The sequence below is a fragment of the Myxine glutinosa genome, chromosome 5 (assembly GCF_964187855.1).
Source record: "Myxine glutinosa chromosome 5, kmMyxGlut1.1, whole genome shotgun sequence".
Lineage (NCBI taxonomy): Eukaryota > Metazoa > Chordata > Myxini > Myxiniformes > Myxinidae > Myxine > Myxine glutinosa.
The window spans coordinates 167220468-167243543 of record NC_136265.1 but is presented as its reverse complement, the minus strand read 5'-3'; the positions used below and the strand labels follow the sequence as shown (position 1 = coordinate 167243543).

Here is a 23076-nt window from a genome sequence, read left to right as displayed (position 1 = left end):
ACAACTTATCACACATACCTTTGTGAGATTTGATATGAACACAGGCGTTGCTGAAGCTTTCAAAACTCTGCTGGCAATGTTCACACCAATGTTGCCCTTCAGCCTCCTTCATTCCATTTGACGTAGGCTGTATGGAACACAAGTTATGTACGATCCAATTGTAAATTGAAAAGTTAACCTTTTGAATCAAATGTTAACAATTTAATTCCCCCAGCAATGGGTTTGTTCAGTGGGCACTGGCTGCATTCACCAAGAGAGGGTACATCGTTTTTGCACACTGCGCCTTTCCCATTCCATCTCAAGGAGCTGCAGGATGTCATCGCCAGGCAGCGAAGGGGGCCCCGGCGATGACGCGCGCCGGAAGGGAGTACTCAGTGTCCACCCCGTTTGTTTGTTTGTTTGTTACTTGCAAAATCGAAGATTTTTCAAGTATATTGGTCGGTCGACTTTGTTATTCCATCTGTTTGTCACACAGCTACAGGTCACAATTCTAAACCGATCATCATTAAACGTTACCAAGTTGTCCAGGTAGTCACAACTGAGATTGTCCAGGTAGCCCATTGATTTTGAGGTTACAGGTCATCTTGAGGTCGAATTTCTAAAAACGTTATTTTTCATCCGATTGACTTATTTTATTTTTTTTTGTATACAGAATCGAGGCTCGTGAAAGAGCTAACATTTATCACACAAACAAATCAAACAGACAAACAAACAAAGTATATAAAAAGGGGAGCAGTAGACAAGATGGGGAGAGAAGGGGAAGCACAAGAACACAACATTTGAGAGCAGGGACATCGGGAATGTGTGGGAGGGAGAGGGCTTGGGGGGAGGCGGCGTGGGAAGGGGGGGGGGGGGGGGAGAATTATAAAAACAAGGACACCGAGGACTTCCAGGAAAGAAATTGGTATTTCAAAAATGTGGATTTGGGGTGAAATTAGTGGGGGTAGAAAAGATCAAGGTTTTGGATGGGGGAAGATAAGAGATGGTGGTGAACAGCTGTTTTAAAGACCTGGAGGGAGGAGTGGGATTGAAGAGAGCGAGGGAGTTTGTTCCAGAGGCGGGAGAAAAGAGGAATGAAGGAGTGAAGGTGAGCAGAGAGTCTTGATTTTGGCAGTTTAACCATAAGAGGGTTGCAGGCAGATCTTGTGCGACTTGTAGGAATATTTGGGGGAAAGAGCCCAGAGAGAGCTGGAGGAGCAAGGCCGGAGAGGAGTCGGGAGAAGACAAAGACCACCAACCTGCCTGCGGTGAGTAAGTAAAAGGCCTTCGGAGGTAGCTTCATCGCGGGAGATTCCAATGATTCTGAACGCTTTGGTTTCAACAGCGTGAAGACGAGCTAGGTGTGAGGCAGGAGCACCAGCCCAGAGGGGAGAGCAGTATTCCATTGAGCTGCGGATGAAAGCCTTGTATGTGGTGAGGAGCTCAGGTGTGCCAAGGAAGGACTTCGCACGACGGAGGATGCCCAGTCGGCGACTGGCTTTGGAGGCCAGATTTGAAATGTGGTTTTCCCAGGAAAGATCATGGCAGATAGTGAGACCCAAAAGGTTGAGTGACAGAACTTCTTGGAGAGGATTATTCAGAAAGTGGATGGGAGGGTTGTCTAGTCGGTCTTTTCGGAGAGACATCGTAAGAGTGTGAGATTTGTCAGGATTTAAAGACATGTTCCACTTGTTTGCCCAGTCTGTGATTTTGTCCAGGTCTGCAGAGAGTGAGGAGGCTGCAGACTGCCGATCCGAGGGATGAGGAATGGAGCGGCAGAGAGTGGAGTCATCAGCAAAGAGATAGAGAGGATTTTCAAGAGAGTCAGAGAGATCATTGATGAAGACCAGAAAAAGCACAGGGCCAAGAACACTTCCTTGATGAACTCCAGCCTGAACAGGAAGAGGAGATGAGAGAAACCCATTCAGGGCCACACGTTGACTACGACTAGAGAGGAAGTCCGCCAGCCATGCGTGGAGATTTCCATGGATACCAAAGGAGGAGAGTTTGGTGAGCAGAGCGGGGTGCCAGACCGTATCGAAGGCACGTGATATGTCAAGGGAGACAACTCTAATTTCCTGTTTGGCATTGAGGACCTCCATCCATTGTTGAGACAGCAGAAGCAGCATGTCCAGAGTAGAGTGACCTGGTCTGAAACCAAATTGATGATCAGAGATCAAGCCATTGGAGAAGAGGAAAGATTTCATAACCGAAGCAATGAGGGATTCCATGACTTTGCTGATAATTGGGAGAAGGCTGATTGGTCTGTAGTTGCTAGGATCTGTTTTTGCACCTTTTTGTGTAAAGCGGTGATGTTGGCTGATTTCCAAGCAGATGGCAGATGACCTTGAGCAAAAGAGAGGGTGAAGAGAACAGTGAGAGGGAGTGAAAGAGCGGAAGAACAGGATTTTAGGACCCGTGGGCTGATGCCGTCAGGTCCAGTTGCAGAATCAGAGTCGAGGGTTCACAGAAACTTTTCCACCTTGTCAGGAGGAAAGGACACAGAGTCCAGGAGCAGCTGGGTACGACTGGGTACGGTGGGTACAGAGAGGGATGGGTTTGGGACACAAGATTTAGAGGCAAACACAGAGTTGAGGCATTCAGCTTTTTCATGTGCGGAGTCAGCTGTGTAGCCGTTTGAGGTAAGGGAGGGGATGGAGGGGGAACAAACACCAGAAACAGATTTGACCAGACGCCACCAGGATTTGGAAGAGGGAGACAGATAAGAGAGTTCGGTCTTGAGAACAGAGAGATATTGTTTCCTGGCTCTCCTGAGGGTGGACACACACTTGTGTTTCGGGCTTTGTGAAAGGAAATGAGATTTCCTTCCGTTGGATTTGCTTTCCAGGAGACTAAGGCAAGTTGTTTCTGGGCAACAGCCTCACCACAAGATTCCGTGTACCATGGACGGGAGGAAGGGTATGACAACTGAAGACGAGATGGGATAAATCTGTGCATGAGAGAGAGCAATTTACTTTGGAAGAATTCCCAGGATGAGTTGATGTCAGAGGCGGTAGAGATGGGAGACCATTCCAGATGATTGATGGCTGCTTGAAGACCGTGCCAGTTGGCCTGAGTGAAATGCCAGACTCGTCGACGCTGAGGAGGCTCCCTGAGAATGGTCAGAGAGATGTCCACTTTAACAAGCACATGATCAGATGAGCCGATTGGAGCAGAAGAAGAGCAGCAGACATTTTCAGGAAAGTTAGTCATAACCAAGTCCAGAAGAGAAGATGCTCCGTTGACTGAGATCCGGGTTGGGAAATTGACAGATTGTGTCAGTCCCAGTGAGTCGAAGTCCTTTGCTGAGGAGCCATGGCTGGTGAGAGAGGTACTGAGAATGGAATGGACTTGAAGGTTGAACAGCATCTGCATATTGAGTCACTGAATTGGGAAACCAACTATTTTTGAGGTCAAAGGTCAACTCAAAGACAAACTTCTAAAACCATCAATTCTCATCTAAAAAATCGTCAATTTTCATCCAACTAACCTGAAGGTTAAAGAGCAATTGCATCGCCCATCACTGAATTGGGAAACCAACTATTTTTGAGGTGAAAAGGTCAAATGTCAGCTTTAGGTAAACTTTCTAAAATCAATTTTAATCTGAAAAATAATCATTTTCATCCGATTGACCTGAGCTTTGATTAATATTGTCAATTTTAATCTTAATGAAATGGACAATTTGATGTATCCATGATAACTTTTTTTGGGAGAGGGGTGGGGTGGATTTTGCAAGTATTGTGCTCTGCATGACGTCTTTGTTTGTTTGTTTCTTTCTTGTTTTCGTGTTTGTCCGGGTGATATCTCAGCCATCCTTTGTGCTAGGAATCTGAAATTTGGGCACAATAGTGAGTAAGTACTTTGTCAAAAACGGTACTTTTTTGTTTTTTGATTAATCAATAAATTGATTAATTACTATTTATTAAGTGCTTATTAATTTTCTCTCTCATCTGGACAATATCTCAGGCACCTTTTGAGCTAGAAAGCTGATATTTGGACATGACAGTGACCAAGTGATTTGGTTATAAGGGTATTTTTGATTTATTGATTACTCAATTAAATATTTATTGATTAATCGATTAATTATTTAATATTTACGATTAATTAATTATTTAATTATTTTTGAAAAAGTTAGATTCAGATGAAACACTGGTGGTTTAGGTATGCTATTTGCCAACTGATTAAGAAATTAATTATTTTACGATTATTACTTATTTATTTTAATTACGCAATTAATCAATTATTATACATCGCTCCCTCCCAATTCTGTATCCAAGTGCTGCACAGGGGCGGTTTACTTTGAATGCATCTCTGATTGTTTAAATCTTTATCAGCCTCAATAAAATAGTAAATTTTAAGGCTCATGGAGGTGCTATGCACATAGAGACAGACAAAACTGTCCACTACACCAGCCAAACAAGGCTTGGAGGAAGTGATCCAACTTTTCGGTGCATTATGGATGCTGGTGACGCCATCTTTTAATGTCACATATCTGTTCGCATTCAGCAGGGAAATTGAGAAATATCTCCACCTTCTCCCCAACCCACATGGGATTTCAACCAACAGAGTTTATATATGCGCTCCAAATGTTGATTATCAAGCGAGGAAACAGCACGTACCATTTTTAAAGTCTTCGGTATGGCCTTGGCCAGGGTTAAAATTGAACTGTCGACCTCCCAGACTCAGAGTAGGCTCTGGTTTTGAATTATTATTTTTTTAAGTCAAATTAAAAATGCATCGATTTGTTCGAAAAGACTATCTGCCCTGTTTACAAGAAGTTCAGGGATTACTAGGAAACCAAGACTGTTGCGCTCAGTATCATTACCATTGTCCAAGTCTCTGAGCATTGGATAAATCATTTCCAGTTAAGCTAGAATGGCATTCGGTCGAGTGCATACCTCTGCCAGGATGAACAGTTTTGTATCCCACTGATAGAACCAAAATCGGACGGATCTGAACCAAAATAGTCTTGTTCTTGTCACCAAACCAACTCATCCACCTAGTTTTGTCATAACCCATCCACAACTTTTTGAAATATCATGCTCTAAATCGTTTTTGGCCTGATCACTGAAAATTGATGAACACTTAAAAATTGTAGGATCCAGATCTTCACCAAAATCTAATAATTTCGTCCTTGTCACACACCCAATCTCGCCACCATATTTCATCCGAATGCGTCCACAACCTTTTGAGACATCCTGGTCACAGACAAACAGACAGACAGAGGTGAAAACATAACCTCCGTGCACCTTTGGTGTCGGAGGTAAAAATGTTTTTATCTATCACTCAACTGGTCTCCCATCTCTACCGCCTCTGACATCAACTCATCCTGGGAATTCTTCCAAAGTAAATTGCTCTCTCTCATGCACAGATTTATCCCATCTCGTCTTCAGTTGTCATACCGTTCCTCCCGTCCATGGTACATGGAATCTTGTGGTGAGGCTATTGCCCAGAAACAACTTACTTTCGTCTCCTGGAAAGCAAATCGAACGGAAGAAAATCTCATTTCCTTTCACAAAGCCCGAAACAAGTGTGTGTCCACCCTCAGGAGAGCCAGGAAACAATATCTCTCCGTTCTCAGGACCGAACTCTCTTACCTGTCTCCCTCTTCCAAATCCTGGTGGCATCTGGTCAAATCTGTTTCTGGTGTTTGTTCCCCCTCCATCCCCTCCCTCACCTCAAATGGCCACATGACTGACTCTGCACGTGAAAAAGCTGAATGCCTCAACTCTGTGTTTGCCTCTAAATCTTGTGTCCCAAACCCATCCCTCTTTGTACCCACTGTACCCAGCTGCTCCTGGACTCTGTGTCCTTTCCTCCTGACAAGGTGGAAAAGTTTCTGTCAACCCTCGACTCTGATTCTGCAACTGGACCTGACGGCATCAGCCCATGGGTCCTAAAATCCTGTTCTTCCGCTCTTTCACTCCCTCTCTCTGTTCTCTTCACCCTCTCTTTTGCTCAAGGTCATCTTCCATCTGCTTGGAAATCTGCCAACATCACCGCTTTGCACAAAAAAGGTGCAAAAACAGATCCCAGCAACTACAGACCAATCAGCCTTCTCCCAATTATCAGCAAAGTCATGGAATCCATCACTGCTTCAGATATGAAATCTTTCCTCTTCTCCAATGGCTTGATCTCTGATCCTCAATTTGGTTTCAGACCTGGTCACTCTACTCTGGACATGCTGCTTCTGCTTTCTCAACAATGGATGGAGGTCCTCAATGCCAAACAGGAAATTAGAGCAGTCTCCCTTGACATATCACGTGCCTTCGATACGGTCTGGCACCCCGCTCTGCTCACCAAACTCTCCTCTTTTGGTACCCACGGAAATCTCCACGCATGGCTGGCGGACTTCCTCTCTAGTCGTAGTCAACGTGTGGCCCTGAATGGGTTTCTCTCATCTCCTCTTCCTGTTCAGGCTGGAGTTCCCCAAGGCAGTGTTCTGGGCCCTGTGCTTTTTCTGGTCTTTATCAATGATCTCTCTGACTCTCTTGAAAATCCTCTCTATCTCTTTGCTGATGACTGTACTCTCTGTCGCTCCATTCTTCATCCCTCAGATCGGCAGTCTGCAGCCTCCTCACTCTCTGCAGACCTGGACAAAATCACAGACTGGGCAAACAAGTGGAACATGTCTTTCAATCCTGACAAATCTCACACTCTTATGATGTCTCTCCGAAAAGACCGACTGGACAACCCTCCCATCCACTTTCTGAATAATCCTCTCCAAGAAGTTCTGTCACTCAAGCTTTTGGGTCTCACTATCTGCCATGATCTTTCCTGGGAAAACCACATTTCAAATCTGGCCTCCAAAGCCAGTCGCCGACTGGGCATCCTCCGTCGTGCGAAGCCCTTCCTTGGCACACCTGAGCTCCTCACCACATACAAGACTTTCATCCGCAGCTCAATGGAATACTGCTCTCCCCTCTGGGCTGGTGCTTCTGCCTCACACCTAGCTCGTCTTCACGCTGTTGAAACCAAAGCATTCAGAATCATTGGAATCTCCCGCGATGAAGCTAACTCCAAGGGCCTCTCACTCACTCACCGCAGGCAGGTTGGTGGTCTTTCCGTCTTCTACCGACTCCTCTCTGGCCTTGCCCCCCCCCAGCTCTCTCTGGGTTCTATCCCGCAAATATTCCTACAGGTCGCACAAGATCTGCCTGCAACCCTCTTATGGTTAAACTGCCAAAATCAAGACTCTCTGCTCACCTTCACTCCTTCATTCCTCTTTTCTCCCACCTCTGGAACAAACTCCCTCACTCTCTTCAATCCCACTCCACCCTCCAGGTCTTTAAAACAGCTGTTTACCACCATCTCTTATCTTCCCCCATCCAAAACCTTGATCTTTTCTACCCCCGCTAATTTCACCCCATTTCCACTTTTTTGAAATGCCAACTTCTGTCCTGGAAGTCCTTGGTGTCCTTGTGTTTTATACTTCTCCCTCCCCCCCTCCCCTTCCCACACCTCCTCCCCCCAAGCCCTCTCCCTTCCACACATCTCCCTGCTCTCAAATGTTGTGTTTGTGTGCTTCCCCTTCTCTCCCCATCTTGTCTTCCGCTCCCTCTTTTTATATATTTTGTTTGTCTGGTTGATTTGTTTGTGAAGTAAATGTTAGCTCTTTCACAAGCCTCGATTCAGTATACAAAAAAAAAAAAAAAAATTGTATCATTCGTGGTTCCAGTATGCTTTTCCTGTCAAGTGTTGATTCAATAAACAACTCATGGATATCGTGACAGAGGTGTTTAAAAATATATATTCACTGTGTTGTAATATTCTATGAAACAAATGGAACTCTTGGATTTCCAAGATAGATCAAAACATAAAAGTCCTGCTGGCCCACATTGCTTATATCATTATTTTATCCAATGATTTCATTTAATTTTGAAAACTGTTAGTTATCCATTAAAATAAAAAGGAGAAAAAGAAAATCTTACAAAGTGAGACAGATTTAATTTGCACAAGACAAAATTAGAGGGGAGGAATGGGAAGGGCACAAATCTCAGCCGTAGTTTTTGTGAACCCAAAGCAGGAAGAGAACAAATAAATAAATTAATAAATAAGGTTTCAAATGAAACAACTTCCATGTACCTTGTACGTGCCCTGGGTGGTGACGTTATTCGCATTATTGGCACAATGGATTTGAGTTTCGGAACCTGGCACGACCTCAATTGTCGTGCCTGTGGTGACAATTTTGTCAACCCCAACATCTTCACCCGCAACCAGGGAGCTTTCCTGAGTATGGGTGCTGCCTGTTGCACGGACAGCAGAAGTGGCCTGTTCATTCCCAGAAACTTCTCGCTTGGTCAGTTCTTCGTTCGACTGCTCAAGTGTAGAGCCAGTTTGTCCGACTTCCACTTCACGTGCTGACTTCCCAGCTTCCTCATCCTCCTTCTGGTCCTGTGAAAAAGTAAAAACAAAATAATGAATGTAAAAGCCAGGTGTGTCTTTTATTGACAGTACAATCAGAATAGGCTCACTTGTTAAAGAGTTCAAAAACAAGCCAGACTTTCTTACCCACCTGCTTTGCCGTTTTGTTACACAAGCCCAAAGGTTGAGGAAGGATTGCCAGGTCCTTCCCTGCCGAGTCACCCAATACCTGGAGAACAGCATCAGCTGCACCATCTGCTGGCTTTTCCACAACAGAAAACATCCTCTCCGTTTTGCCTGCAGTAATTGGCCATGAGTTAATGGGGTGAACCAGTTTCTTGAAAAGCTCCGTAAAAGTGAGCTAGGTTTCAAAAATGGAAATTTCCAAATCTAATCATTTATTATTCTTTTGTATGCAGCCTGTGGCTGCTGGTTGTATCATTGCTGGGAGCACTGCTATGCCGCTGATGCAGTGCCCCTCCGTTTCCAGTAGGCTGGCACTCATTTTGCCGACCTCAGAAGGATGACAGGCTGAGTTAACCCACCTGGTGTTATTTAACGGCATGACAGGGGCTCAAACTCAAGACCTAAGATCTTAAGGCAGCAACCTTAACCATTCAGCCAACCCCAAGCTTATCTGATCATCATCACATTTATCATTGCACAACCATATGAGAAAAGATCCAGCACTTAGCTGTCAATAGTGAAATTCGAATTGAGCAAATTTCCCGGCAATATCATTAGTGCCAGTGCCATTAGTGCCATTAGTGCTCAAATGTTTTTTTGGGGGTGCTAAGGGGGGGGAGGTTTGTATACAGAGTTGAGGCTCGTGGAAGAGCTTATACTAGTACACTGAATGGATCAGGATGAAACAGGAAAAAGGAACAGTAGAGAGAAGGGGGAAACACCAACAATCGAGTTGAAGGCCAAGTTAAGAGGGAGACTTGGACAAACAATGGGTGCGGAGAAGAATGGGAGGCAGGAGAGGATGCATGGGGTGGACAAGATGGATACAGAAGGAAAGCAACAAGGAGGGAGAACTGGAAATTTGGAAGGAGGAGGAATTGTGATGTGGTGCATGGGGGGTGGGTTAACGATGGTAAAAAGGATCATGGTTTTGGATTGCGGGGCGATCTGAGATGGTGGTAAACATCTGTCTTGAAGTATGAGATTGAATAAAGTGTGGAAGTTGGTTCTACAGGTGGGAAAGAAAGAGCAACAAATGAGTGGAGGTGAGCAGTAATCCTGGATTTTGGTAGTTTCACAAGAAGGGGTTTAATGGTGGTGGCACCGTGTATGCCCTGCAGAAACCTGGGGAAGGAAGGACGGAGAGAGGTGAGGGAGGAGGGGCAAAGCACGGAAAGTGGAAAGAGCAAGACCAGAAAGGAAGTAGTAGAGACAGAGAGACCACCAACCCGTCTATGATAACAGAGTAATAGGCCCATAGACTCAGCTTCAATAATATTGAAGGCCTTGGTTTCCACAGCGTCAAGCTGGGCAAGATGCGAGGCAGGGGAGCCAGCCCAGAGGGGAGAGTGGTACTCCATGAAGCTGCTGGAGGAAGCCTTGTGGGTGGATAAGAGTTCAGGTGTGCGAAGGAAGGACTTTGTATGATGAAGAATGCCCAGTTGGCAGCTGGCTTTCGAAGCCAACTTTGAAGTATGGTTTTCCCAAGAAAGATCATGGCTGATATATAGTGAGACCCGGGAGTTTGAGTGACTGAACTTCCTCAAGAGGATTGTTAAGAAAGTAGATAAGACGGTTTGCATGACAATCCTTTTGGGGGGAGCGAGAGAGAGAGAAAGGAGTGTGAGATTTGTCAGGATAGAAAGACATATTCCAAGTGTTTTACCAGCTTGTGATATTGTCATGGCCTGAAGAGGGGGAAGAGGCTGCAGCCTGCCTGTCTGAAGGATGAGGGGTGTCACGGTAGAAGGTGGAATCATCAGCAAATAGATAAAGGGGATTTTCCCGAGAGCCAGAGAGATCATTAATGAAGATCAGGAATAGGACTGGGCCTGGAACACTGCCTTGGGGCACTTCAGCATTGGCAGGGAGAGGAGATGAAAGGATTCCGTTGAGTGCCCCACAATGGCAATGAGAGTAGAGGAAGTCAGTAAGCCATGTGTGGAGTTGGCCTTGGATGCCACAGGCAGAGAGTTTGGAGAGTAAGGCAAGATGCCAGACTGTATCAAAAGCACAAGATATGTTGTGTCCAAACTTAGCTGAAAGATTATATGTGATACCGATTAGTCTGGCTGCGTGGCCCTGTCTCAAGGCACCTCGCCCAGCCTTGTCTCTCCATGTCCCCCTGAGACATTGGGACTGACCTGGAGCACCCACCACACACCCCCTAACTAATCATAGGATGCTCCATGGCAGTGACATTGTACCTACTTGGCACTCACATGCTGCGGGCCCTTTCTTTGGGGTCTGGGATGTAAATTCTAATTTCTAACTACTTGACCTTGTAGCGGCTGCTGCTGGGGTTTCACAATCGCCTTGCACCTATCAAGGACGCGGAGCGATCACCATGCCGGGCTCGTCCAGGACGCCCGGGCAGGCCCGCGCTCAACTTGCCAGGCCTCGGTCGGGACGCCCGGGCATGCCCGGGCATGCCCGGGCAGGCTCGCCCTCAACTTGCCAGGCCGCAGCCAGGACGCTGGGCCACGCCCCCTGGCGCCGGGCCTGGGCAAACCCCCTGGGTTAATAGATATATATTGCTGACCGATAAACGGGTTTTCAGAGTGCCTGAGTGTTTGATTTCAATAAAGCAACTCAGATGAATTCCAGCTTTTTGTCGCGTCCATTCTTCTGATCGACGTGGGAGCCCCAGCTCCTTCATTGGTGACCTATCGACATGGACACGGCAGTCGCCCTTAAACTGCCTACCTTCTGGGAGGCTCACGCTGCGGTTTGGTTCGCACAGGCGGAGTCCCTGTTCGCCCTGCGAGGCATCACGGCCGACGACACCCACTTCCACCATGTGGTAGCTGCGCTCGGGTCGGCTACCGCAGCCCGCGCCCTGAGCCTCCTCGAAAGCCCGCCAGCCGCTGACAAATACAGCGCGATTAAGCAGCTTCTCCTCGATGCTTTCGCCCTCCCATCGGCGGAACGCGCACGGCGCCTGCTCGAACTGCCTGAGCTCGGCGACACGCGCCCTTCCGAGCGAATGGACTACATGCTTTCACTGCTCGGCGAGCACTCTCCGGCATTCCTGTTCCGGGAGCTGTTCCACCGTCAGCTGCCTAACCCGGTACGCCTCGCCCTGGCGAGCACGACGATCACAGATCCCCGGGCCCTTGCCAGAGAAGCCGACAAGATCTCCGCTGCAGGACGGCGCATCGCAGCGGCGACATGGGACCCACCGCCGTCCGACGCAACAACCATGGCGCCCGAGCACCCGGCACGGTCGACGGCCGAACTGCCGACGCAATTGGCGGCCGCTCTACCGTGCCGACCACCTCCACCCGACCAAGCGTGGTGTTACTATCATGCCAGGTTCGGACAAAAGGCCCGGACATGCCGACCCCCGTGCACCTTCGGCAGGCCGGGAAACGGCCGGGCCGGCGTTCATTACCAGCCATGAGCGCCGGCCATACGGGCAACTTACTGTTCATCACGGATGAAGCGTCCGGACGGCGCTTCCTGTGCGACACCGGCGCCCAACTGAGCGTCATACCCGCCTCTGACCAGGACAGGCAATCCGCGGTTTGCGGCCCCTCCTTAGTTGCGGCCAACGGATCGACTATCCGCACCTTCGGCCCGCGCAACGTCACCCTCTGCTTCGGCGGCCAACGCTTTGCTTGGACGTTTGTAACCGCCAACGTGCCCGTGGCTCTGCTAGGCGCCGACTTCCTCTGCGCACACGGACTGCTGGTGGACGTCCAACGGCGTCGTTTAATCAACGCTGAAACCTTCAGCTCCCTGGTATGCACATTGAGCAGCTCCGCGCCGACCGAGCTGGCATGCACCATCCCGGCGGCGAACGAGTTTGCTCGCCTGCTCACGGAGTTCCCGGCCCTCACGCGGCCGACGTTTTCGGCCGTCGCAGTACGGCATGGGATCGAGCACCACATACCAACCACGGGCCCGCCGGTCTACGCCAGGGCCCGCCGCCTCGACCCAGCCAAGCTCGCCGTAGCGAAGGCCGAATTCGACGCGTTGGAGCACCTCGGCATCGTGCGGCGCTCCGATAGCGCGTGGGCCTCGCCACTGCACATCGTGCCAAAGCCGGGGGGTGGATGGCGCCCGTGTGGCGACTACCGCCGTCTGAATGACGCTACCACCCCCGACAGGTACCCGATCCCGCATATCCAAGACTTCTCCGCCCGTCTGGCGGGACGGGTCATTTTTTCGAAAATTGATCTCATACGGGGATATCACCAGGTACCTGTCAGGGCGGCCGACGTCCCTAAAACGGCAGTCATCACGCCGTTCGGCTTATTCGAATTCTTGCGGATGCCGTTTGGTCTCAAGAACGCGGCTCAGGCGTTCCAGCGCTTGATGGACGGCGTGCTGCGTGACCTGCCGTTCCTTTTCGTTTACCTGGACGACATCCTCGTCGCCAGCACGTCCCGGGCCGAGCACCTCCTCCACCTCCGAACACTGTTCGAGCGCCTCAGCGAGCACGGCCTCATCGTCAACCCGGCCAAATGCCACTTCGGCACGACGGCCGTTGATTTTTTGGGCCACCACATCACCAAGAACGGGGCCGTGCCGCTGCCAACCAAGGTCGAGGCCATCACCACGTTCCCGCGTCCCCGCACCATAAAGGCCCTGCAGGAATTCCTGGGAATGGTGAATTTTTATCACCGCTTCGTGCCCCGCGCTGCTCAACTCATGCGGCCCCTCTACGAAGCCCTCCGGGGCAAGCCGGCCAAGCACGACATCGTCTGGTCCGCAGCAATGGATGCGGCCTTCCAAAGCTCAAAGCGGGCCCTCGCCGACGCAACACTGCTCGCTCACCCGGTGCTCAACGCTCCCATCGCCCTCACCATGGATGCCTCCGACTACGCGGTGGGCGCCGTCCATGAGCAATGGGTGAACGGGGTTTGGCAGCCACTCGCTTTTTTCAGCCGGCAGCTCCGGCCGAACGAGCTCAAATACAGCACGTTTGACCGGGAGCTCCTCGGTCTACACCTGGCCGTCCGCCATTTCCGCCACCTCCTGGAGGGCCGACCTTTCACGGCGTTCGTCGACCACAAGCCGTTGATTTACGCCATGGCCAAGGTCACGGAGCCATGGTCGGCCCGCCAACAGCGCCACCTCTCCACCGTGTCGGAGTTTACCACGGACATCCGGCACGTCGCCGGCCAAAACAACGCCGTGGCCGACTGTCTTTCCCGGGCCAGCGCGAACGCGGTCCACCTGGGCGTGGATTTTGCGCTTATGGCGGCGGACCAAACCACCGACACCACGGTGCAAGCCCTCCGGGCGGCGGACACGGGCCTCCGCCTGGCCGACATCCCCTGCGCGGACACTGTCCTGCTCTGCGACGTCTCCCAAGGCCAGCCTCGCCCCATCGTGCCCGTCACCTGGCAACGCCGCATCTTCGCCTCCCTCCACGGCCTTTCCCACCCGGGCCGGAAAGCTTCCCAGAAGCTGGTGTCGGCGCGTTTCGTCTGGCACGGCCTTCGTCGGGACGTCCGCGATTGGACCAGCGCCTGCACGGCCTGCCAACGGGCCAAGGTCCACCGACACACCCAGGCCCCGCTGGCACCTTTCACCGTGCCCGAACAACGTTTCGACCACGTCAACGTGGATCTGGTGGGCCCCCTCCCCCCGTCACGGGGGTTCACACACCTGCTCACCATGGTGGACAGGACCACCAGGTGGCCGGAGGCCGTTCCCCTCGTCTCCACCACCACCGCCGACGTGGCGCAGGCTTTCATCGCCACCTGGGTCGCCCGCTTCGGCGCACCGGCGGACATCTCGTCAGACCGCGGACCACAGTTCACCTCCGAGCTGTGGGGCGCGGTCGCCCGCAACCTGGGGGTCAAGCTCCACCGTACTACGGCCTACCACCCCCAAGCAAACGGGTTGTGCGAGCGATTCCACCGCTCCATGAAGGCCGCGCTCATGGCCGGCCTTCAAGACGGCGGTTGGGCCGACCGGCTGCCGTGGGTCCTTTTGGGCCTTCGCACGGCCCCCAAGGAGGACCTCCAGGCATCCACCGCCGAGCTGGTCTATGGCCAGGTGCTACGCGTCCCGGGCGAATTCGTGCCCGACGCTACCAGTCCCTGGTCCGCAGCTCACCAGCGCTCGGACCTCCAGGAGGCCGCCCGACGGTTTGCCCCCGTGCCGACATCCCACCACGGTGACCCCCGGTCCTACGTCCCCCCAGCACTCCGCACAGCGGAGTATGTTTTTGTGCGTCATGACGCACATCGGTGGCCACTCCAGCCGCCGTACGACGGGCCCTTCCGGGTGCTGCGACGGGACGACAAGTCGTTCGTCATCGACATCGGCGGCAGGTCGGACCGGATTGCAGTGGACCGCCTCAAGCCGGCGCACGTGGACGTCGACCACCCACCACGGGTGGCCCTTCCGCCGCGGCGAGGCCGCCCCCCGTCCACGGGGCCCCCCACTCGACCGCCCACCACCTCACCGGACCCCCTCCCACGACCCGCCAGGGGTCGCTTCGGCCGGGTCATCAGGACCCCCCTCAAGTTGACCCTGCCGGTGCAAGTCGATTCTGGGGGGACGTGTGTAGCGGCTGCCGCTGGGGTTTCACAATCGCCTTGCACCTATCAAGGACGCGGAGCGATCACCATGCCGGGCTTGTCCAGGACGCCCGGGCAGGCCCGCGCTCAACTTGCCAGGCCTCGGTCGGGACGCCCGGGCATGCCCGGGCATGCCCGGGCAGGCTCGCCCTCAACTTGCCAGGCCGCAGCCAGGACGCTGGGCCACGCCCCCTGGCGCCGGGCCTGGGCAAACCCCCTGGGTTAATAGATATATATTGCTGACCGATAAACGGGTTTTCAGAGTGCCTGAGTGTTTGATTTCAATAAAGCAACTCAGATGAATTCCAGCTTTTTGTCGCGTCCATTCTTCTGATCGACGTGGGAGCCCCAGCTCCTTCAACCTCTTGGTTCTTTGTTGGCTCTCACCTGCTTGGGAGCCCCCCTCTCTCCCTTCCTCCATCCTCTCCCTCCCTCCCCCCGAACCAAGGCTTGGTGCCTTCAAGCAAGTGCACACAGTAAGACAGCAAGGTACTCTACACTCAACTCCATGGGCTCCTCCATGACACTCACCCCGTGGGCATTCCACAGACTGTTATGGACAAAAACATGGCTGCCTCCAAAGAAATGACTGGAAGATTCACTCAAGGTGCAGTCACAACTTAAAATCGCTTTTCTACAACGAAGCAAAGTATAAAATTCCATGTTAACATACGATATGTTGGAATTTGCATTCTTCCCTCCCTCCTTTCCCCAAACTCAATTTTGACAGCACAAACTTGTAAGACCCCAGAGCCCTTTTTGTTTGTCAGTCGTCAGTTAGTTTGTTCCTTTTCAGTTGAATCCCCCTTTCCCCTTTTTGCTCTATTTCATTCAGCTTGTTCATGCCCATGCGTTCTTCTTCCCCTCACCTCGATCTCACTCTCACTTCTACTCTGCTGTTTGGTGTTTCCACCTTTCTTTTCTGTTCCCTTCCATTCTGCTATAGCCCTTACACGGGCCTCCATCATCTCTATATAATTCCAGCAATCTCTGTGTGTGTGTCTGTCTGTATGCGACCGCTGTTTCTCGACAACTACCGGTCCGATATACTTGAAACTTGCCAGGTATATTGCTGGGGACCCGAGGATGTGCCTTTTCAAGGTTTGAAATTAATCGGACAAGTGGTTCCCAAGGTATGGTCACCGTACTCGCAAGCCGTTCGCTTTGGCTTTGCGAATGGACCAAACCATTTCATGTAAATAGAGGGGGGGGATTGGCCTATACACAGCCTCTCTGGATGTTAACTCTCTGGATGTAAACTTTTTTCCTTTTGCACGCACGTACGGGCAAGCACGTACGGGCACGCACGTACGGGCACGCCCTAGTCTATCTATAATTCCAGTAATCTCTGTGTGTGTGTGTGTGTCTGTATGCGACCGCTGTTTCTCGACAACTACCGGTCCGATATACTTGAAACTTGCCAGGTATATTGCTGGGGACCCGAGGATGTGCCTTTTCAAGGTTTGAAATTAATCGGACAAGTGGTTCCCAAGGTATGGTCACCGTACTCGCAAGCCGTTCGCTTTGGCTTTGCGAATGGACCAAACCATTTCATGTAAATAGAGGGGGGGGGGGGGGGGGGATAGTCACCGTACTCGCAAGCCGTTCGCTTTGGCTTTGCGAATGGACCAAACCATTTCATGTAAATAGAGGGGGGGGATATAATTTTAGATATATATATAGTACGGGCACGCCCTAGTATATATTAAAGCTCGAACGGTACTCTTCGATGTCAAGACATCAACCGATATGCCTCCGCCCACAATATTACATCTATGTTACAAAAGGAGCCGTGTCTGTCTGTCTGTTTGTCGTGTTATAACTTGAGAAGAGAACAGATTAACGGATTTCAATAAATCCAACTACGGTGGATTCAGGTAACTCCCGGGAGTGTTTGTGATCCAAAAAAAAAAGAAGTTTTTAATTTTATTTATTTTTATGGGTACATAGACACGCGTGTCAAAACTGCAAATGCCAACACTACTTCACCTTCAAAAGCAAGTACACAGGTTGGTTATCCCTGCACAGAGAGCAGGATTTCCCAGGAATCCTTTTTTTTCTCCCCCCATATATTTATTAGCCATCGCAGCAAAGATTGGCATTTCCATCAGCGAAGCGACGGGTCTTCTATTCTTGTCATTATAATACTTGTACCAAGTTTCATATAAATCCCTTCAGCTGTTCTCAAGTATCACTTTTTTTTTTTTTTAATATCTCACATGACCTTTGGCGCCGAAATCTAATCAGTGCATCTTTGCACCATAATATATACTTACATCAACTTTGGTCAAAATCCGATCACTGGTTCATAAGTCAGCGCAGTAACAGAATTTTTCCCCAGCAGGACCTCTGAGCTTTGATCACTAGATGCTGAAATCTAATCAGTGTATCTTTGCATCATAATATATACTTGTACCAAGTTTGATCAGAATCCCATCACTGTTTCACAAGTTAGGTCGGTAAAATATGTTTTACTTAGCTGGACCTTTAACCCTGGACCTCATGACCTCTTACGTACTGGTACCAATTTTGACGAAGATCCTTTCAGCCGTTTTTAAGTTATCGTTATTTTAAGTTATCGTACGGACAAGCCAAAATCATAAGGCCTCCAGCAACTACGTCGGTGGAGGCATAAGCAACTACGTAGGTCAAGCCAGCTGTTCGTGAATTTTTTTTTGCGCCCTTGAAAAACCATTAATTTGCGGAACAGGGCCGTGAATCGGGGGAAAAAACCGCGATTTCGCGGAACACAGTCGCGAAAAGAAAAATCCACGAATTCACGGGACATTTTTCCGCGAATAAAGAAACATGTCCCATTATATTGTTGCGAATATGGAATTTGGCCTCCATATCCGCTTGTAAATATTCCCCTATTTCCCCAATACTCCCCAACTATCCCCAATCCCCCATTCCCTAGTCCCATTGTCTGTAAACAACACTCTGTAGAACCGACCTTCCCCTCTTTCCCCCATTAAATGTCGTGCCCAGGTCCACCGCATCTCACGTAGACAACTTTCGGACATCTTGCTAGTTATTCTTAGTCTATGTCAGTTAAGGACTCGTTTCCATTAATTCTGACTCTTCGTTGCACCAGAATGTGATTATATGGCACCAGTAGTGAGTTTAGGACCTTCCCATACCTCCTCCCATCTTCTTCCCCAAACAACAACTACAACAACAACTACAACAACAACTACAACAACTACAACAACGGCGCGCGCGGGGAGTGTGCGTCCTCACTCCGGCTCGGTTAGCCGCCATTACCCATGCGCTCCACGGGGTTACCACGAAGGGGCTGGCTGTCAGCTCCTCGTCAAGGGCGGAGCCTGGTAACCCCCCCGCACCCAATAAGAAGGGCGGACCGATTCCATCTGGGGCGGAGCTAACGAGCCGAGGGCGTGTCACTCCCCGCCGGATATACGCAGCGACTTACCGGATGTGACGAAAGATGCGCCCCCAGCTTGGAGAAAGAAAGTCACCTTCGAGCGCTGAGTGAGACCTCCCGCATCTACTGGACCGGACCGGGTCGATTCTGTCCTTGAGCCAAGAGTGCACCTTGAGCCATCGACTGCCCGCTTTCCTTGCCATCAATCCCCGTGTGAGTCAGTTTTTGTCCTGTTTATCTGTCGTCTGTCAGGGAATAAGATAAGTGTGTCTAAGTGCCTGTCTTTCTATGCTGTCCCTCTTGTAGTTGTAATCTGACCTTCCGCCCTAATATAACCTCCTCCGGAGGTCTTGAGAACTGAACCCTTGGTGTCGTGTCATTTTAATCCCAGCCGTTGTGTCCTTTTCCATCATTGATTCAGCGTAGCGCGACTCGGCAACGTTCGAGTATAATCGGGTAACTTGTGCGGACACGGCGGCCATTCCGCTCGGCCCACCATAACATCACAGTCGTGTCTGTAACAATATCAACCGCGAATGTGAGTTCCGCGAATGGTGGAACCGCGAATAGCGGGGTCTGACTGCATGGAGACTCATGAAAGAGCAGATCCACTTTCAACAATCAATTTAATATGCATTCAATGTTTCATGATGATACCAATCTTTTAAAACAACTAGGGCATGCCCGTACTATATATATATCTAAAATTATATCCCCCCCTCTCTATTTACATGAAATGGTTTGGTCCATTCGCAAAGCCAAAGCGAACGGCTTGCGAGTACGGTGACAATCCCCCCCCTCTATTTACATGAAATGGTTTGGTCCAAAGCGAACGGCTTGCGGAGTTTGGTAAAGAAATCGCCATAGCTCGGTAACTACTTCTCCGATTAATATGAAACCTTGAAAAGGCACATCCTCAGGTCCCCAGCAATATACCTGGCAAGTTTCAAGTATATCGGACCCGTGGTTGTCGAGAAACAGCGGTCACAGACAAACAAACACACAGACACACAGACACACAGACACACACACACACACAGAGATTACTGGAATTACAGATAGACTAGGGCATGCCCGTACTATATATATATCTAAAATTATATCCCCCCCCTCTATTTACATGAAATGGTTTGGTCCATTCGCAAAGCCAAAGCGAACGGCTTGCGAGTACGGTGACAATCCCCCCCCCTCTATTTACATGAAATGGTTTGGTCCATTCGCAAAGCCAAAGCGAACGGCTTGCGAGTACGGTGACAATCCCCCCCCCCTCTATTTACATGAAATGGTTTGGTCCATTCGCAAAGCCAAAGCGAACGGCTTGCGAGTACGGTGACAATCCCCCCCCTCTATTTACATGAAATGGTTTGGTCCAAAGCGAACGGCTTGCGGAGTTTGGTAAAGAAATCGCCATAGCTCGGTAACTACTTCTGCGATTAATATGAAACCTTGAAAAGGCACATCCTCGGGTCCCCAGCAATATACCTGGCAAGTTTCAAGTATATCGGACCCGTGGTTGTCGAGAAACAGCGGTCACAGACAAACGACACACAGACACACACACATACACACAGAGATTACTGGAATTATAGATAGACTAGGGCATGCCCGTACTATATATATATCTAAAATTATATCCCCCCCCTCTATTTACATGAAATGGTTTGGTCCATTCGCAAAGCCAAAGCGAACGGCTTGCGAGTACGGTGACAATCCCCCCCCTCTATTTACATGAAATGGTTTGGTCCATTCGCAAAGCCAAAGCGAACGGCTTGCGAGTACGGTGACAATCCCCCCCCCTCTATTTACATGAAATGGTTTGGTCCAAAGCGAACGGCTTGCGGAGTTTGGTAAAGAAATCGCCATAGCTCGGTAACTACTTCTCCGATTAATATGAAACCTTGAAAAGGCACATCCTCAGGTCCCCAGCAATATACCTGGCAAGTTTCAAGTATATCGGACCCGTGGTTGTCGAGAAACAGCGGTCACAGACAAACACACATACACACATACACACACACATACACACAGAGATTACTGGAATTATAGATAGACTAGGACGTGCCCGTACGTGGGTGCCCGTTCCTTGCCAAAAAAAAAAAAAAAAAAAAATTTGTGTAGGGGTGTGTGTGTGTAAACATCCTAGGGCGTGCCCGTACGTGGGTGCAAAAAAACATGCGTGCAAACAACAACAAAAAAAAACTTTGAAACCACGTGGCAGTAACGACCACAGAACCCCCCCCCCCCTCTATTTACATGAATGGTTTGGTCCATTCGCAACGACCACAGAACCCCCCCCTCTATTTACATGCAATGGTTTGGTCCATTCGCAACGCCAAAGCGAACGGCGAACGGCTAAATCGCCATAGCTCGGTAAGTACTTGTCCGATTAATTTCAAACCTTGAAAAGGCACATCCTCGGGTCCCCAGCAATATACCTGGCAAGTTTAAAGTATATCGGACCCGTGGTTGTCGAGAAACAGCGGTCACAGACAAACATACAAACACACATACACACATACACACATACACACATACACACATACACACATACACACAGAGATTAATGGAATTATAGATAGATGAATCAAAAAAGAATGAACAAAGAATTCCACATCGTTAGAAATATAAAATCCAACAATATTTGGTCTAAGCTACTTTAGACCTTACCTTGGGGGGCCATCTCACCTGTTGTGTACTGTGTGTTCTGCCCTTGCATGGTCCAAAAACTAAGTTGCCGGTAGAATGGTCTCTTGTAGCAAGGCATGCGAGACTTGAGGTGGCGTGTCAAGGCGCCGGACTCGCGGAATGCTAGGCCACACTGCTTGCAGACATAGGGGCGCTCACCTGGTGGTTACATTTAAAATAATAACTAGAAAGCATCTCTAAATGCAAAGCCCGTCCGTGTCCGCTCTGTACCTGAACTAAACCTGATGAAAACGACAGTTTAAATTGTACATTGTATGAATTTGTGTTCTACATATTCTCATAATAAAGGCTTGCTGAATTGGTAAAAATGTTATGGCATGGAAAGACACACTGAAGCTCAATTGTAAATAAAGAAACACAGAAGCGATTTAAAAAATTGTGGCGCCAAGCGCTTAACGCCGCACTGTGCGGTTAATAAGGGCTATTTATAGTTACTATGACTTTGCCCTTACACATTTTGACCCAATTTTTAAATATTATTTTCTCTAAAATTCCATAACAAAGGTTTGTTGAAAATTTGATGGCAAAAGCTCAAATAGTAAAAACGTTATCACATCACTTGGACACACACTGACTGGTAGATCTCTGCTCCATGTTCCATGAAACCCACCCACGTGTGGAGTAAGCAGTCAACAACAGCAACTTGCGCGCACGCACACACACACACACACACACACACACACACACACACACACACACACACACACACACACACACACACACTTTGAGAGGTGGATACTTTAAGACCTGGTAGGTCTCCGCTCCATCTCCTGAAACCCGCCCACGTGTGGAGTAAGCAGTCAACAACAGCAACTTGCACGCACACACACACACACACACACACACACACACACACATATATATATAATATATATACATACATCCAGAATACATACACACACACACACACACACACACACACACACACACACACACACACACACACACACACACACATATATATATATACATATATATATATATATATATATATATATATATATATACGTATATATATATACACACACACACACACACACACACACACACACACACACACACACACACACACACACACACACACACACACACACACACACACACACACCATATCCGTGTGCACACACACATGTCCAAAAACATGGAGAAAGAAAGCTTTTCTTGTAATAAGATGAAAACAGGAAGTGAATGGCCTACTGTTTCCAAGTGCATATTGGGTGGGTTAATAGCATACCTGTATGCCTACGGTTGTGCCTCTCCAGAGAGCCCTTCATGCGGAACTGGATGTCACAAATTTTGCAGCGGAAAGGCTTTCGCTTGCTGTGCGTACTCATGTGTGTTTTAAGTATTATTTCCTGGGGGTGGGGGAGGGAGGAATAGGAGGATTCCTTCTGACATTCGCACAAGCCAGCACACGATGAACAGGTATCCAATCTTGTGAAAAATAAACATTAAACATGGACCAGATTGCAAAGGAGATCTCCCTTTAATGGAAAATAAAAAGTGCAAATTTTCTCAGTCATAAAAGACAAGCGAGGAATGCAAATACACCAAATATTCATCAAATCACACACAAACAAGGTATGTTTCCCAATCCAATCCTGATCCCTCCCCCTCCCACATTTCTCCCGTTGTCCCTGCTCTCAAATGTTGTGTTTGTGTCCTTCCCCCTCTATCCCCATCTTGTCTGCCGCTCCCCTTATTTTTTGTGTTTTGTGTGTCGGTTTGACTTTTTGTGTGATTAATGTTAGCTCTTTCACGAGCCTCGATCTTGTATACAGAAAAAAAAGAAAAGAAAAAAAAATCCATCAAAATAGACTGAAAGCTTCAGGAGCAAACATCGCCATGATGTTGCTAGACCTTTTTTATTTTTATCAGATGGAGCGAAATAGTCCCTCTGTAAATTTTAATTATATT

General features: G+C 49.2%; 1 protein-coding gene across 1 annotated transcript in view; it reads right to left on the bottom strand.

The window, feature by feature from the left end:
* E4F1 (E4F transcription factor 1) overlaps window positions 1-23076 on the bottom strand; it is an 83565-nt gene that overhangs the window by 41180 nt on the left and 19309 nt on the right. Inside the window, exons 5-9 of the mRNA XM_078779030.1 lie at window positions 22394-22514; window positions 21139-21297; window positions 8495-8640; window positions 8065-8373; window positions 19-127 (exon numbers count right to left, since the gene is read on the bottom strand). Of these exons, the coding sequence (XP_078635156.1) occupies window positions 19-127; window positions 8065-8373; window positions 8495-8640; window positions 21139-21297; window positions 22394-22514 (844 nt within the window). The remainder of the gene's footprint in view (window positions 1-18; window positions 128-8064; window positions 8374-8494; window positions 8641-21138; window positions 21298-22393; window positions 22515-23076) is intronic.